The sequence below is a fragment of the Cupressus sempervirens genome, chromosome 3 (assembly GCF_028749045.1).
Source record: "Cupressus sempervirens isolate cs-2001-9-10 chromosome 3, ASM2874904v1, whole genome shotgun sequence".
NCBI classification, from domain to species: domain Eukaryota; kingdom Viridiplantae; phylum Streptophyta; class Pinopsida; order Cupressales; family Cupressaceae; genus Cupressus; species Cupressus sempervirens.
This window is the reverse complement of record NC_143120.1, coordinates 185,063,965-185,081,384: the sequence shown is the minus strand read 5'-3', so window position 1 is coordinate 185,081,384 and position 17,420 is coordinate 185,063,965. Positions and strand designations below refer to the sequence as shown.

General features: G+C 37.1%; 1 protein-coding gene across 2 annotated transcripts; it reads right to left on the bottom strand.

Annotated features, from left to right (window-relative positions):
• Window positions 1–320: 320 nt before the first annotated feature.
• LOC149565410 (putative E3 ubiquitin-protein ligase RF298) lies at window positions 321–4,308 on the bottom strand. 2 transcript variants are annotated; one of them, XM_089818921.1, is made up of 4 exons: window positions 4,060–4,308; window positions 3,890–3,952; window positions 1,127–3,803; window positions 321–951 (listed from the first exon to the last, which is right to left on the bottom strand). In XM_089818921.1, the coding sequence occupies exons 3-4, from the start codon at window positions 3,713–3,715 to the stop codon at window positions 415–417; spliced, it is 3,126 nt and encodes a 1,041-aa protein (XP_089675047.1). In that variant the 5' UTR covers window positions 3,716–3,803; window positions 3,890–3,952; window positions 4,060–4,308; the 3' UTR covers window positions 321–414. The 2 variants fall into 2 exon arrangements, with proteins under 2 accessions (XP_089675047.1, XP_089675048.1); XM_089818922.1 differs by having other exon boundaries at window positions 1,127–3,813; window positions 4,060–4,267.
• Between the last annotated feature and the right edge of the window lie 13,112 nt (window positions 4,309–17,420).

Sequence of the window (17,420 nt, the reverse complement as noted above, 5' to 3'; positions counted from 1 at the left end):
ATTAATTCAAAATTTGATTATTTTGGAAAGATATAAAGATTTATTGCTCATGAGTACCCTTTGGCCACAAAATGGAGCATCCTTTCCTAAAGCTAAAAGATGTGAAGTAAAACAATTAAAACTTTATTTTTTTATTACTGACATTGAAGTGACTATTTAACTGTCAAAAGGAAGATTTGTCCTCAAATTGCCTGAACTTAATTTGAATATTTCAGATTAAATCTCCTGACATTTACTGACCAAAAACCATAACATCAGCTCTAGTGAAAAAATAAAATGCACACAAACATTATAAGCAAAATTATGACAAAAGGCAGGCATTCACTATAAAATAGAATCACTCTGGTCAAATTAAGCAACTCGTCGCAGTTCTACGTATTATTATTTTTGCTGAATCGCAGCCATATTTTCATGCTAAGAGTTTGCATTATGTACACAAACCCGTTGTTGAATTGGTGTCCTACAAGATGGACAATCATTCATGCCTTGTTTTCCATGCAGCTCATTGCACTTTGTGCACACTACTTGGTGTGCACAAGGCAAAAAGACCACAGACCTCTCCTCACTTAAGCACATAACACATTCACGATCGCGCTGAACCTCACTATGAGACAAGTCCTGCAACTCTGCAATGTCACAAAGAAGTCGAGCATTCGTCTGTCTTAAAACTTGAATACTATTTGTATCTGATTGACACGATGAAACAGTATGATTTGAACCCCACTGCATTGCTGCTAGTTTTGAAGACTCGGTTGTGAATCTTAATTGAGTGATTTCATGTTCAAGACGCTGCACTTCATCTCTGTAGCGTTGAATATCCATTTCAGCTTTTTGATGTAAAGCGTCCTCCTTTCTCTTAGTCGCAGCCTCTATTTGTTCCTTTGCTTGCCTTTCAGTTGTAGCTCGCATAATTGCTTCTTCCTTTAATTTTTCCTCTTGCCTCCACCTAACCTGTAAAATCCCCATGTTTCATCAAACTGTAAGGAAGAATAGTATGATATCACATTAAATGATATGTTCGAAAAAATCAAATGCTATTATTTTATCGCGATTACAGAAAATGCAAATTGCAAAAATAGCATTCTCACAATTTTATCCTAATACAGAATTCAGATTCAAGTATCACCTCAATTTGAAGTTGTCGTTCTTTAGCCTTTGCTAGCTGTTGCTGTAAATTAACAAGCTTGCGCTTCTCACTAGTGAGTTCCTCCTGAAGAATGGCCTTTTGTCTCTCCCATGCTTGAAACTTCTTTAGTGTTTTTTTCTCTCTTTTGGAAACTTCTTGACACGCAACTGCAGACTCAATGGCTATTAGTTTTGCAGCTTCCATCTCCTGCCTTAATTTTTTATTATCTTCTTCCAGTTTGCCGACGGTGGCATTGCCACGCTCCATCTGCGCCTTTGCTTTCCGTAATGCATTATCCATTTCAGAAAGTTTCTTCAAGTTACTTTCTTCAACTGCTTGTTTTTCCTTCTTAAGACGGACAATTTCTTCTCTCTCTTGCCTGAGAGCTTTTAATTCAGCTTTCTCTTTACTTAGTCTGCGAGCTGCCTGCATTACCTTTTGTTGGGCCCATTCAGTCCATTCTTGTAGCTGCGTTTCAATTTCCCTCGCACGATGGAACATTTTCATGATCATGTCATCCTTGCTGTCCTGGGATCCATTTCCTCCAAATATTTGCTCCAACGATAAAGTATCATAATTTGAATCAGATGCTTCTTCAGCAGCACTCAAAGAATCATTTAGTTCTTTGTCTCTGGATGAAGACAATGACAAAGAAAGCTCTGCACCAGCAACTACAAAGCTCGATGCATCATCTACTATCCCAGGATCTATTCTAGAAACTCCACTAGAAAATTCAGGTTCTATTAACTTAATAGACTTCCCTATCAGCAAGTCAGTCTGTACTGGATCTACTGAAACTTGAGAACTCTTGTAAACTTCATTACCACCTGGACATTTGGTGCATGGACCTGGTGTGGTTCTACATGTTGAGCCTGCATTTTCAATACCTCTCAAACAGGATACTTTTTCAATTAAAGACATCTTCAACAAACATGCTTCACTTGTCCCTACTTGGTCTACTTTATCAGGGGGCCCAGAAGGAGAAACCAAAGTTCCAGAACTCCCTTTCTGATAGGCTGAATTGATGTTTAAGTTATCTTTCTTTTTATTTCCTTCATATATAAATCTTTCAGCTTTTTGAAAAGGCTGAGCCATACTCAAAGCACAATCCTCAGCATTCACCTCAGAAGCATGATATCCAGGTTTGTATTCAGTTCCTAGTGCTGCAGTGAAAGCTGAAGAACCTTGAAAGTGATCTGATGATAAAACTGCACCAAGCGGCAAATTACAACTAAACTTTGAATCTCCCATTCGGCAACAAGGATGGGCTGGTCCAGATTGCAGAGCTTCTGGAATGTTTGATGCGGATATACAATCATGCTTACAAGCATTTTGAGCCATATTACTCGGCATGGAAAACCCTTGAATTGGAAAACTAGGCACTCCAGTAACAAAAGGCATTGAAGGATTTGCAGCTGGAGAATTCTGAGGGGCCGGATGGAAAGGAATAGCATTCTTGTTGAAAGCAGGCATGTTTGTAGCAGGAGGCAGGGATGATAAGGTTTTTTCTGGAGTAGACTGTACAGATGATGAGCTTGTCTGTGGAGAAGACTGAACAGATGATGCAACAGGAGCATTTTCGGGAATTGGATCCTTGTTAAAAGTATTCAAAGAATCCTCATCCATAGCACAGGCATGAGCCACATTCATGTCACAAATTAGAAGGCACCACATTGCATCACCACTGCTGAAAAAAGGGCGAACCTCTCTCAACACACACACCATCTCTGCTAATATGTATTTCTCTAATTGTTGCAAATCTTCAAAGTAAAGGTCCTTACCATCCACATCATGTGTATTACTTAAATATACTAAAGCATTATCTACTATATTAGAGAGAGTATCTTTACTGCCATAGCACTTACCATGTTTCAAAACCGCTTTGAGAGCCATGTCCTCTGTATAGCCAGACGCCACAATCTTCTTTATTGCACCCTTATATATAGCATCCAGATTACTCAAAAGCAATTCCTCGAGTTGAGTTTCAGTAACATCACTCCAATCTGCCTCCTGAAGCTCCTCCAGATCCCTCTCTTCTTGCAAACGGTCTCCACTAGAATATTCTTCATATCCATAGCCTATTTCCCTACTGTCTGGTTGGACTCCCTTTCCACCGTTTAAGAATGCAGAGCATTTACAAGAATTAAGACGCTCTTGGTGAGCTTTACACGAATTGCAGAATTCATTGGTGGCATAACAGGCAGCATTATGACAATGGCTATGATTGGGATTATGATTATGATTATGATTATAATTATGGCTGTGATTGTGATTATGGTTGGCAGATGGAACTCCATTGCCATCAACATCAGTGCTGCTCCCATTGAATGATTCCACAGGGTGGTAACCCATTTTATAACCACTGAGAGCAACGAAGCCCTTGTTGGCATTGTTATTGGTATGGGCATTACACTCGGTGCAGGGAACAAGCGGCAACGGAGGCGGAGGATCAGCACGAAACTTCCTCTTGTTCCGGCTACCCTTCTCCTTTTCGCTCAATTGCGAACTATTTCCATTTCCATTACAATTATCGTTGCCACTACCATTACCACTACCACTACCAAGCATGCTTATACTTGAACTTGCCATTCTTAATCCAAAAGGGTTTACCCTAACCGATTAACAACCCTCTTTTGGCCAATCAAACAAAAATTTCACCTCCTGAAGGGCAAGAGACCTAATAAAAGCTACATGCATAAATCAGATTCTATTCCCCCATTATCTGTAATCAAAATTAAAAGAAACATGCGATAACGAATGCACCTTTGATCGAAGCAACGCCGATCCAAGGGAATCCAATCCAAACTACCGACTGCCAGCTAAAACCTGCATCATCATCATCGTCGTCAATTAACAGAAGAATCAAGAACGATTTATAGTAAAATTTGCATATCGAAATAAGGAGGGTTTTAAAAAGGGTATTCAGTGCAGACCTATTGAATCTGATTGGAGCAGCTATCTACGTTATTGTGTTATATTATGCTATACACCCATTCATTTTATTTTAGGGGTTTCTGTTACTTTGCTCTGCAAATGCTTTTAGTCTTTATCGCTGGCCTTCTTCCTCCTGATTTGGTGCTTCGTCTGTGTTTTTGTGAATAAATTTAGTAAGTCTTTCTACTGATTGTGAAAATGAATGATGCGCACAAAACTCCAACACAAACCAACCATGAAGGATTCTCGTTTGTTGGGAAGACAAATTTGGGTTGATGACTTGGTTTTGCGGTTGGGTTAACCAGGGTTAATTTTGGATTATTTTAATTCTATGGCAGCAATTAATTTGACCGTGGACCCACTCTTGGGCAGAAAAGGATTAACCTTTTTACATTTTTCAATCAATCACCCTCTTTTACATGTGTGGTTATATATATATATATATAATTGGAAGGTTAGTTGAATAAATTAGAAATTTTTTAATGAAGTAAATCTTTTTTATAATCTTATTAATATCAAATATCGAACACGTTCAAATTAGATATACATAAAAAAAATTACAATTATGGCGAGGAAAACAGCGAAGAGCATATTGAAAAAAATTGCCTAAGGCAGTTACCCCTACGCCCCTTTAGCTCCTCAAGGTGATATGGCTACTCCATGGGTTCCTAGGACTATTTATGGCTCAACGAAGGCATCAGTTCCTATTAGGAACTCATTTGCTACATTGGAGAGGGATTGTCTTGCTTCAACAAAGGGTCCAGGGGTCAATGACACGACTATGGCCAAATGCAAAATTTTTACAAATTCGAATCATCGTCCCTTGCAGAGAAAAAGCACTGAAGGAAATTTCAATGGTTCCCATAATTCTTTTTCATCTGAGAATCGAATGCAAAATTTAGGGATTGCTAGGAATAATAATCTATGGGTGGTTTTGACTTGAATCCCTGCTTTTTCTACGAGAGCCAATTCGGTTCTATTAGGGCAAGCAATGGACAATAAAAACACTGGTCTCGTCCCACGGTGTTGGTTAATAGTTTGTCCCTCTTGCTAACTTGGCTTTACCTTGACTCTAGATGCCCAGAATGTGAGGAAACTACAGGATATCACCAACAAATGGGTCAGTGTATGTGTTATATCACTGCCCTCTGAATTATAAGGTACAACTCCCTTATATGCAAGATATGCAATGAATTATGTTTTTAATAGATCATTGGGATGGGGCATGCTCTTAACCTGAGCACGGAAGAGGATAAACCGAGATGCTCATAACTACAAACATCCTAGGCAGAAATAGATTTGGGCAACCTATAACACCCAGTGGAAAGGATATCACAAGCTACCTCAGAGCCTTTTTAATACTACTACTCTAATATAAAAGCAAATTAGTCCTATTGAAATGCAATCTAGGGAGGGAGGGAGGGAGGGAGAGAGAGAGAGAGAGAGAGAGAGAGAGAGAGAGAGAGATGAAAGATGAAATGGAATCCACCATGACTGATAACCCTTTACAAAATGGAATATGACAAGGAATTAATAGTTGCAAATGCATATGTCCTACAATCCCATAGAAATCACTCTAAAATGCAAGGTTAGCTTGGTTGAAGGAGACAATGAAAGAAACATAGGCATGATAGTCCTAAATGGAATCAGAACATCACCTTACCTAAATGCAAACATCATACAAATCCCTTATTCCATCTAACTCTTTGATTCTCACTCAACATCTAGAAATGCAAGGGGAAAAGTTGGATAGAATTGCCAATCCTTTCTATTAACTTAGAAAATTACGTATATAGGCCCCCTCTTAGAGTTCTTGGCCAGTTACATTAATAGAGCACTTGAATCACTTAGAAATCCAACAGTCATCAATTCAAATTCAATACATCAGAGAAAGAAAGCAAAAATGATTAGAAAATCTCAAGATGATTCATATTCATCTCTAATCTATTGACGCCAAATTCATATAATTCATATCCTAACAATCACTGCAGTTTTGAGTTCTCATCATTGATCTCAAATCAATGATCACGATTAAACTATAATAAACTCTTTATTTTTCTTTATAATTCCCTCTGTGTACACATGTCCAATGCTTGCTTTCTCGCATTGGTTATCCTTTGTGCATCTTTGAAAACTGGGTAAGCGAGCATCGTTGATCTTTTGAAATCTAAAGGGTGAACAATATCTCCTATTTTCATGTTACATATTCACTATAGTTTCTATCTTTAACATTTGTTTTAATTACAAAATAGTAATGACTACTAATTGTGTTGTAACATCACAGCTATCATTCATACGATGTCTTCACTCAATGTGATGATGCAATAATTGCTTCTAGGTTGACCTTGACTTCATTTGCAAGCTCGTAACTTAGAAATTCTAACTCATATTTAACCTTGCAATGATGCAATTAACATACTTTCATATCTTCATGACCTTCACCTTGAATTAATTTGAACACCATGCGAACATGCGATCTGTAGTCTTTTGCAATGTGGTTCCACCTATTCCACGTGTCGAATGCTTATTTTCCCACATTGGTTATTTCTCATGCATACTGAGATCTAACAATCATCATGAAACTGAAAACCCTTTGTCATGTCATAAGCTTGGAAATTTTCCCTCACGATCTCATGATCCACTCAATTTGACTTTTATTGCTTACGACCTTACAATACCCTTGCTCTTGTATGGTTAAGAGTCCCCTTTCTAATCCTTGTGATCATATGTTGGCTATCATTCTATAACATCGGAAGACCTTATGATATGAAACACTTATGATTACATGACAATAGGATGATCGTTGGATCAAAAACTTGAAAATACATACTCACGATGCTACAACTACCTGATATATCATAAGATCGAGATACTCAACAATTGCCTTTACAATCCTCTATCAGCCTTTAGTTCATAACATCGAAAGACTTTATGATATATGCTTATGCATTGGGCCCTACTCAACTTTAATATTTCTTTTCTTATGATCTTACGATCATACAATCCCACATAGCATCTCAACTCTAAAATTGAAAACTCTCGATCTCACAATCGTCGTGGTTTCTCAACTCAAGTCTTATGACCATACGACCAATGTAACTTCTTAACTCTGAAATCTCAGCTTCTCAATCTTACGCCTCGTATCTTTATTTCTTTCCTTTCTCAATCTTACGATTGGGGTATCATCCGGCGTATCATCATAACTCTTATATCTTAAGCCTTACGATCTCATGAAGCCTCAGAGCATCACTTAAACCAAAATAAAGGGAGGACCCAACTAACAAGTAAGTGGTTGACTTTTCAACCAACCAATGGCATACATTCTTTTTTCAATAGACTTTTCACCAGCCCATGTAACTTGCTACGATCACATGTGAACCATCCATGCAATTGAATCAACGACACATGTTGCAGTTCAAATTGCTTTCTTTGCATTCTTAGCTCAATCTTTTGTGATGTTTTCTGTGAAAATTGTAACATAATGTGAATCCTTGTCTTCGACATGAAATACTTGATCATAGAGTTAGGGTTTCTAAACAACTTTATTCTCATTTGGGAAATGCATAAACTTACCCTCCCTTTCCTAATCACCTAATATGAACCAATGCATTAGATTGCTTTTGAATGCCCACCTAGCTGTACAAAAAGGAATAGATGAGAAGAGAAACTCCTTAGACATAGACATGACATCACATTGACTCAATCCTAATCCTAGAAGTTTGACAAATATAGGGGATTGTAATCATGGAAACAGTTGGCTCTGACTGGGAAACTAGGCATGTTAGTGCCTAGGCAGGAACCTAGCAATCTTTGGTTTCACAAAAAGTTCAAAAAAAAAACACACACAACAATAGACTACCTACTTCCTTTATTACAGAAAACAAAAAATAGCAAAGATCAATGCCTTAGTCCATTGGGTTGCAGAGTCTAAAGTAGCACAAGGAGATGCTATGCATTTGGGTGGTGGGGAAGCAAGGCAACCAGCACAAAGGAAAGCAAACACATAGAAAGCAGGAAAGAAAGGAAAGAAGAACAACTAAACTAATCACACACCTAGCCTATCATATTTATAGAGGTGAGATGAATCTCACCTTATGAAACTGGTAGCAAAAGATATTCAAGTGAATCCACTTACTGATTGACTGAAGAAGGATCCCTTCCTCCACAATTGATTTTGCTCTCTAAGAAAAAATCCTACTTGTAGCAGCAACAACAACATGGAAACTCCACATGGTTCTTTGATTACATACACTAGCTGGTCATATATCCATTCGGGTCCAAACAGCCATGCCTAATCATATACTTCATTATATCCATTTGCAATTTTCATATCATTCTCCTAATGATCTTTGGTTGTGTCAAGGAGGGGAGGAAAGACATACACTTCTTTTAAGAAAGTGAGCTCATTTTTGTATTAGTTTTTACTTTCTTCATGAGCCTAAGAATAGAAAGATGTCACCTTCACCATGGAATCCACTAGTTGATGGTCCATTACCTCATTGCTTTGAAAAACCAAGTCAATTTCATCCCCTCCCTCTTTCAGTGTATTATCACTACCTTCACAATTTGAATGCACATAAAGAGACTCACAAGCCAATGACCTTTCTTCAAGTTTTAGTTCCATAGCTGATTCATCTCAAGAGGGTTCATCCATTTGGAGGGGTGACAGGAACTCACAAACAATTTCCTCTTCCTTACTATAAGAAAAAGTTGTGTCTACCAATGGAATTGATTCTTCTACAAATTGACAATTGATCTCGGGAATCTTTTCTTCAATCACATCTTTATCAAGGATAAGAGTCTTACCAGTGGATTCATGAAGTTCCTCCTCATGCTGATACAACCATACTTCAGGTTAAACTTCATTATTTCTTTCTTCAACTTGAGTCAGAAGTGTAGCTATTAGCATATCACAAGTAGAATGCTCTAGTGCAGGTAGATGATCATCAAAAGATTCTTCTTCAGAGGACTCTAATGGAGTATTGTCACCTTGATCTATAACATCAAGAATAGCCTCTTGTCTACTAAAGATTGCAATAATATGAGAATTGTAATTAGGTGACATTACCATGGGAGTTTCATAATCAGGTGTAGATGTTATCTTCAACTTTAGCTCCTTTCTCTTGTCCTTTTGATGGTCCTTCAACTTGTGGAATCAGTTGCAGAGGTGGTCCCATATCTTCTTTTATTTTGGTTCATCTCCTCTGTTGAGGCTTTATGCAAGATTCAACAAGATCTTCTAAAATACCTTGTCCTTAGTTGTATGGAGTTCTTCAAGAGTAGGCTTAGACCTTGACCTCTCCTTGGTGTTCACATTAGAAATGTTCACTTGCTCTTTAAACATTTGGAAACCATAAGGAATAGAGTCATCTGACCTTACCAAGGGTTTTTCCTATTCAACTATTTGGTACTGGTTTCAGCTTCCTTCTTTCACTTTCTTGCAGGTCTTTGAGTCTTTGGAAACAGGCACATATGTGATTTCCAAAACATCTTTGACACATGATCATCTTCTATGCTGGTCTTTTCTCGAGTTGCGTAGGAGATGCTTTCTCTATACTATTCAAAACACTCATGAAGCACCTTGTCATTTGTGGTGTGAAGTTCTTCAAGAGTAGCAATGAGCTTTAGCCTTGCTTGCTTCAACCTCAACTTCTCTCTTTGCGTGTCTTTCAACTTATAGAATCTAGAGCACACACATTTCCACAGGGATAAAGAAACATGATCATCTTCAATGCTAATATTCTTTTGGACAACATGGGAGATGCTTTCTTTTTATAGAAGTACAAGCTCTTGCAGCAACTTGTCAATAATCTCATTAAGTTCTTGGAGAGTGGGTTTAGGCCTTGGCCTTCTCCCAGTCTTTGAATTTGGCATGGCTATTGTGTTACATTGGACCTTCTTAGACCAAAGAAAGTAGGTCCTTCACATAGAGTTGCCAATCTTCATCCTAGGGAAGACACCTTTAGATTTCTAAGAATGAGAAACCAAACACTTGACTTAGATTCTAATTCCCCAATAGAGTTGCCAAAAAATTTTGGTTAACAATTTGTCCCTTTTGCTAACTTGGCTTTACCTTGACTCTAGATGCCCAAAATGTGAGGAAACAAAAGGATGTCACCAACAAATGGGTCAATGTATGTGTTATATCAGCCCTTTGAATTATAAGGTACAAGATATGCAATAAATTTTGTTTTTAATAGATCATTGGGATGGGATATGCTCTTAACTTTTGAGCAAAAGAGGATAAACTAGGATGCTCATAACTACTACAAACATCCTAGGCAAAAATAGATTTGGGCAACCTATAACACCCAATGGAATGGATATCAAAAGCTACCATAAGCCTTTTTAATACTACTCCTACTCTAATCTAAATGTAGATTAGTCCTATTGAAATGCAATCTAGGGAGGGAGAGAGGGAGGGAGGGAGGAAGAGAGAGAGAGAGAGGGAGGGAGAGAGGGAGAGAGGGAGATGAAAGATGAAATGGAATCCACCATGACTAATAACCCTTTACCAAAATGGAATTTGACAAGGAACTAATAACTCCAAATGCATTTGTCCTACAATCCTATAGAAATCACTCTCAAATGTGAGGTTAGCTCAAGTGAAGGAGACAATGAAAGAAGCATAGGCATGATGCGATTAACATGGTTTCACATCTTTGTGAGCTTGACCTTGAGTTAATTTGAACACCATGCAATCTGTAGTCTTTTGCAATGTGGGTCCACCTATTCCATGTGTTGAATGCTCATTTTCTTGCATTGGTTATTTCTCGTGCATCTTCAAAAAGTAGGGAAATGCCAAGCATAGATCTATTGAGATCTGACAATCATCATGAAATTCAAAACCCTATGTCATGTCATAAGCTTGGAAATTTTCCCTCCTGATCTCACAATCCACTCAATTTTACTTTTACTACTTACAATCTTATGATACCCTTGATCTCGTATGGTCAAAAATCCCCTTTCTGACCCATGTGATCATATGTTGGTTGCCATTTCGTAACATTGGAAGGCCTTATGATATGAAACACTTATGGTTACATGACAATAGGATGATTATAGGATCAAAAACTTGAAAATACATACTTGTGATACTACAACTACCTGATATATTGTAAGATCAAGATACTCAACACTTGCCTTTACAATCCTCCATTAGCCTTATTTCGTAACATCAGATGTAATGGATACCCTAGAAATAGCTCTAATACCACTGTAATGGGCACCCACCAGTTATAACTTCGTGAAACACTTTGCAAGCAAGCTCTAATACCATTGTAATGGACACCCAGGAATGCCCAAAAGCTGAACCAAGGCTGAAATTATATTAATTCTAAAAATGTTGCAATCAAGTACAAAGAGATGTATTCCAAAGGCCAAACCCTAAGGGAATGACATCTAGAATGTTACAACAGAGAATGAACGTCCTCTATTGCCAAAAGAAGGAAGTGTGATTCACACATCCAAGCTCTTATCAAATGCAAGTCATAATCATCCAATACAATAATCCGATGCTCAACAATGAGAATTTTAGCCCTATTTATCCTTTTCTTCATCCTTCTGGAAGGAACTAAAACATTAATTAATTGCAAGAGCTAGAAGCTTCCTCCTTCCAATAATTAATGTGTTCTCTAAAAATTCCTCCCTGGCAATCATTAATTAAATCATGAGAGGCTTCCGTCCTTCCAATAATTAATACATACCCTAGAAGCTACTCCCTTGTAATTAATAATTAAATTAATTAAATACAAAGTCACCTTTTAATTTTAATTGAATGACTTTATAAGAAATTAATTTAATTTCTTCTTATCCTCTACTTAGACTTTGGAGAACGTGAAGGCCAAAAGATGGGATCATTACAAATTCGCCCTCCTTGAAATTGCTTGTCCTCAAGCAATTAAGTAACATAATGAACTCCAACCTCCACCTGCATCCCAATTGAAGTAATATGTGATATCCATATGGACATTAAACAAACTGCAAATGAACATCATTAAGACCAACCACATGTCCTGCAAGTTAGCTCCCAAAACTTGTGCTGATGAAGTATAAGTCTGGATGTCACCAGAAGGCGGCTCCATACAAGATCTATGAAACCTCTTCCTCCCAACTGCTACAACACAAAACTAAATCTTTGTAGATGGTGAAAAAAAAGCCCAACTCCACTTAGGAGAGTGATCAATATCAACTGCAAACATCAAATTGTCATAAGACAATGTGGCATCTATGTTGAACATAGTACTATTGTAGAAGTGAACATCAACACTTTGTTGATCGATAGTATAATATGACTCTGCACTATATCACTCACCTCATTAGCAATAATAGGTGTACTATCATCAAAGCACACATCTACAACTGCATGCATATTGCTAAACTCCTTGTTGGATGGTTCAATTGACATAGAAGTGGCTGTTGATATGACAGTATCCTCACATTCTCCTAATCCCATTATTGTTGCATTGCCATCCTCTAACAAAGCTTCATATGTGGACTCCTAACTATCACCAATAGCATAGCCCGATGGTGTCTCGATCCCATATGATGAATCAACTACCTTCTGCTCTGGAGCAACATACAAATCGTCAATGTTGATGCCTATCCTTTTAGCCATAAGTTGCAACATCATATCCATTCACCTATTCTGCTCTTGTTGCATACGTTGCCCCTTCTCTAATGTACCCAATAATCTAAATATTACATTTTCTTGGTCGGAACTAGTATTTCTATCATCTTGATCACCCATGTTGCTGTCTTGTTCAGAGAATGTCCCCTCTGTATCTGTATGACTGAATTAAATGCTTAAGATCTCCACAGGATGGTAGGACTTATGGCTCTGATACCACTGTAATGGATACCCTAGAAATAGCTCTGATACTACTATAATGGGCACCCACCAGTTATAACTTCATGAAACACTTTGCAAGCAAGCTCTAATACCACTTTAATGGACACCCAGGAATGCCCAAAAGTTGAACCAAGGCTGAAATTATATTAATTCTAAAAATGTTGCAATCAAGTAAACATTACATCAGAAGACTTTATGATATATGCTTATTCACCGGGCCCTACTCAACTTTAATATTTCTTTGCTTATGATCATATGATCATATGATCTTATGGTCTCACATAGCATCTCAACTCTAAAATTGAAGACTCTCGATCTCACAATCATCGTGGTTTCTCAACTCAAGTCTTACGACCATATAATTGGCGTAACTTCTAAACTTTGAAATCTTAGCTTCCTAATCTTATGTCTCGTATCTCTATTTCTTTCCTCTCTCAATCTTATGATTGGAGTATCATCTGGCATATCATCATAACTCTTATATCTTAAGCCTTACAATCTCATGAAGCCTCAAAGCATCACTTAAAACCAAAAGAAAGGGAGGCCCCAACTGACAAGTAAGTGGTTGACTTTTCAACCGACCAATGGCGTACATTCTTTTGTTAATTGACTTTTCACCAACCCATGTGACTTGCTACGATCACATCTAAACCATCCATGCATTTGAATTGACGATACACATTGCAACACAATTTGCTTTCTCTATATTCTCAGCTCAATCATTTGTGATGTCTTCCATGAAAATTGTAACATAATGTGAATCCTTGTCTTCAACATGAAATACTTGATTATAGAGTTAGGGTTTCTAAACAACTTTCTTCTCATATGGGAAATGCATAAACTTACCCTCCCTTTCCTAATCACCTAATATGAACCAATGCATTAGATTTCTTTTGAATGCCACCTAGTTGTACAAAAAGGAATAGATGCGAAGAGAAGTTCCTTGGACATAGACATGACATCACATTGATTCAATCCTAATCCTAGAAGTTTGAAAAATATAGGGGACTATAATCATGGCAACACAAGGTGAAGGGTTAATGAAGAATCTAACCCTCTTTCTACCAATAAAATGAATCAAAATATCAAATGGACAACCCCTCCAATGACAAATGCTCCCATAGCTAGACAAGGGGAAATTCAAACCCTACTTCTTAGCAATGAATTTATAGAGAATATGTGGAAAAAATGTGAATCCCAGGGTTTGTTTTCCAAATGGAGCAATTCAAGCCCCCTTCCTATAGAGTTCTTTGTAAGAATGATTTCAGTGCGGGTGACTAGGTAAGTATTTCTAACCTATCTAATAATACACTCTTTATCAAATGTAAATCTAAATAACTTAGAAATACTTACCTAGTCACCTAGTCTAAATATATGGATACCTAGTTTTAATTCTAAAGATTTCAATAACCATAAAATTATGAAATGGGTCTCCTTCAAAAATATTTCGTTTGAGCTCCTCCAAGAGAACATTTTGCAACAAATAAGTGATTCTTTGGGGGGTTTAAGACGTTTAGAAGAAAACTACTAAAATTCAATAGATGTCAAAATTTTGGTTGATATGAATATTAATGATTCTTCTCTTAAACCCCTTAGGCTAATCTCTCTATATATTATCTTAATCCAAAAAAAATCATGGGAACCTGTGAAGGTCATCTATTTTAGTCACCAACTAGCTTTGATAATCTTGTTTCCAAAGACTCTTTCCATAGGATCAATTTTTTTGAGGCAGATTCGATGAAGATTAGTCGAGCCTCTCCTATGGCAAGCTCTCCTTTAGCCCCCTCTCCTGGAAATAAGGGGAATTTGGGATGAACCCTAAATGAGATTTTGTCATCCTACACCCATCTTCCTCCAATTGAGGGCCTTAAATAGGGATGCTCTATTTCTCTAAACCCTTTCGAGGAAGATTTTTTTGTTATTAGGGGGAAGAACCTTTCTAATGATGGAGAACACCCTCCCCTTTCTATGAATGATGGTAATAATATGGGGATCCAAATTCCCAATAAGATCCCAGCTACAACTTCTATGGAAGCTTTACTATCTCAATCCCTCAACATGGGGGATCAAAATAACAATACTCACATAGATGGGTCTCCTAGCTCATCTTCTAAGGATATGTCCTTCCACTCTAATAATAAAGGATCCTCTCATGAAATGTTAGGTAGGGAAGAGGAAGAAGCCCTCTATTAAAAATTGTCAGAGGACCTCATCAATACTTTTAAACAAGATGAGGTTAAGGATGGCTTAGATCTTGAAAATTAGTTTCTCATTGATCAATTGCTTGCCATAGGAGGAGAAGGCCACACTATGGAAGATCTTCATGCTAAGCTTCTTGAATTGGAGGAATTAGACAAAACTAAAGGCATCAAACAATCAAGCACCCTCATAACATCTCCAAATTTGGAAAGAATTTCCAAAAAAAGAGAAAGGAAATCTTTGAATGAACTTCTATCTTAGGTGGCAGAAGCTGAAGGCAAAAAAAATCAACTAGTCTTTTTGAAGTAGGGAATGGAGAGTGCCTTCCAAGAGGCCATGCTAGTCCTATCCTAGAATGTTAGGGGCCTCAATGCACCTAACAAACAACACCTTTTTAAGAGTCTTCTTAATAAATACAAACCTAATATTTCTATTATATGAGAAATTGGGGTTCAAATGTATTTGGGGAATCTCAACTGAGGGAGCCTTAGGGGGTTTGGCCTTCATATGGAACCCCTACACCTTTAGCATATCCCCTATTAATGCATAAAAACATTGGATGTTGGCTCAAGTTAAGGATCTAAGTAATAACTTGGTTTTGTCACTCGTTTTACGTCAGGACTATAAAAGATGAGTTGAATTACCCAAGTAATATCCACGATGCAAGTACAGGTATTGTCTTTGTGCTGTTGGCATCTTACACCAAGAAATTTGTCTTTTGAATTCATTATGATCAATGATATAGGAAGTGAGTTGACTTCGAAGTCTAGACCCATTTTACATCAGGGCTATAAAAGATGAGTTGAATTACCCATGTAATATCCACGATGCAAGTACAGGTATTGTCTTTGTGCTGTTGGCATCTTACACCAAGAAATTTGTCTTTTGAATTCATTCTGATCAATGATATAGGAAGTGAGTTGACTTGGTTCTCTAGTTCCTTGTGATAGCATTACAGGAGAAAGATTGTTATACACACTATTTATGTTTGGAAATTGTGTTAATATCTTCAAAGTCTGTTGCCACAAGAAATTGGTTAGAGACTTTGCACTCCTGCCGCTAGCCTGTTTTGTCTAAGATTATGAAAATTGAATTCAATATTCATCTTATTTATTTATTTCATATTAGCAGCACACAAGTACTGTTGAGACTTGATGTGAAATCTTGAGTATGGTACCATATGGAATGTATTTTTTGGTTCTTCTACACTGTAAGTTATGATGGATAAATTATTAATAACATGATATGTTCTAGAGTATTATACCTTATTTTCGATTACAATACCGTACTTGGATAAGTTACCTTATTTTATGGACCCATCTCTTCCTCTGATAAAAGACGGGTTTGGCAGGAATTGAGCATTCATCTTTAGCCCCTTAATCAATTTTGTGTTCTAGAAGGCAACTTTAATGCAATAACCTCACCTTTGGAAAAGAGAGGAGGACTGAATAATAACTAGATAAGCACCAACTCCTTGATGGAAGTAACCTTAGTAGACAACTCCCTCACTTGGTATAACCGAAGACAAGGCTTTAGTCAAATAGCAAAAAGATTAGACAGATTATTTTCTTCGGGTAATGACCCAAATCAAATCTCCTATCTTAAATCCAAAACGTTATCTTTCTCTAGTTTTGATCATTTCCATGTTCTCCTAAACATGTTTATGGAAGTATCCCCACCTAGAAACCCTCTCAAATTTGAACAAATATGGTTTCTTGACACCTCTCTTCTACCCCTACTAGAACTCTGGTGGAGTGAAGCAAGAGTTTCATGATCCAAAATGTATAAAGTAGTACAAAAATTAAAAATCATTAAGAACCATCTCATTCAGTGGAATAAATCCACATTTGGAAAGATTTTTTTTTTTTGATCAAAAGAGGAAAATGGAAGCTGAACTTAAATAGGTAAACCTAGAAGTCATGGTGGTAGGCATGGGAGGAGAGCTTTACAAATGTGAAAAAAATCTAAAGTTAAAATTAGAAGAAATTCTAGCCAAGGAAGAAGTTTTCTAGAAGCAGAAGTCCAGAGAATCCTAGCTTAAAGAAAGGAGACAAGAACACAAATTTTTTTCACAATAGCACAAAGCTTCACAAGGCACAAAATAAGATAACAAGAATCCAAATTGAGGATAGATCTTTCTTAGAAACTCCCTTAGAGGTACCAAAATAAGTTTCCTCTTTTAATAATACTCTTTATGAAAACTGTTGGCGTAAAGAAGTATTGATTTATTTACACTTTACTTAAGTTTACTTAGGTTAATGCATATTCATATTAGTTGTCATGTAGACACCTAGGATTTAGCATATTCAT

What these genes read in the sequence shown, in the direction of transcription:
- LOC149565410 (XM_089818921.1), bottom strand. Translation starts at nt 3,715, where the DNA reads ATGGCAAGTTCAAGTATAAGCATGCTTGGTAGTGGTAGTGGTAATGGT. An exon ending in AACGACAACTTCAAATTGAG is followed by an intron (nt 952 to 1,126) that starts GTGATACTTGAA and finishes GGGATTTTACAG; the next exon opens with GTTAGGTGGAGGCAAGAGGA.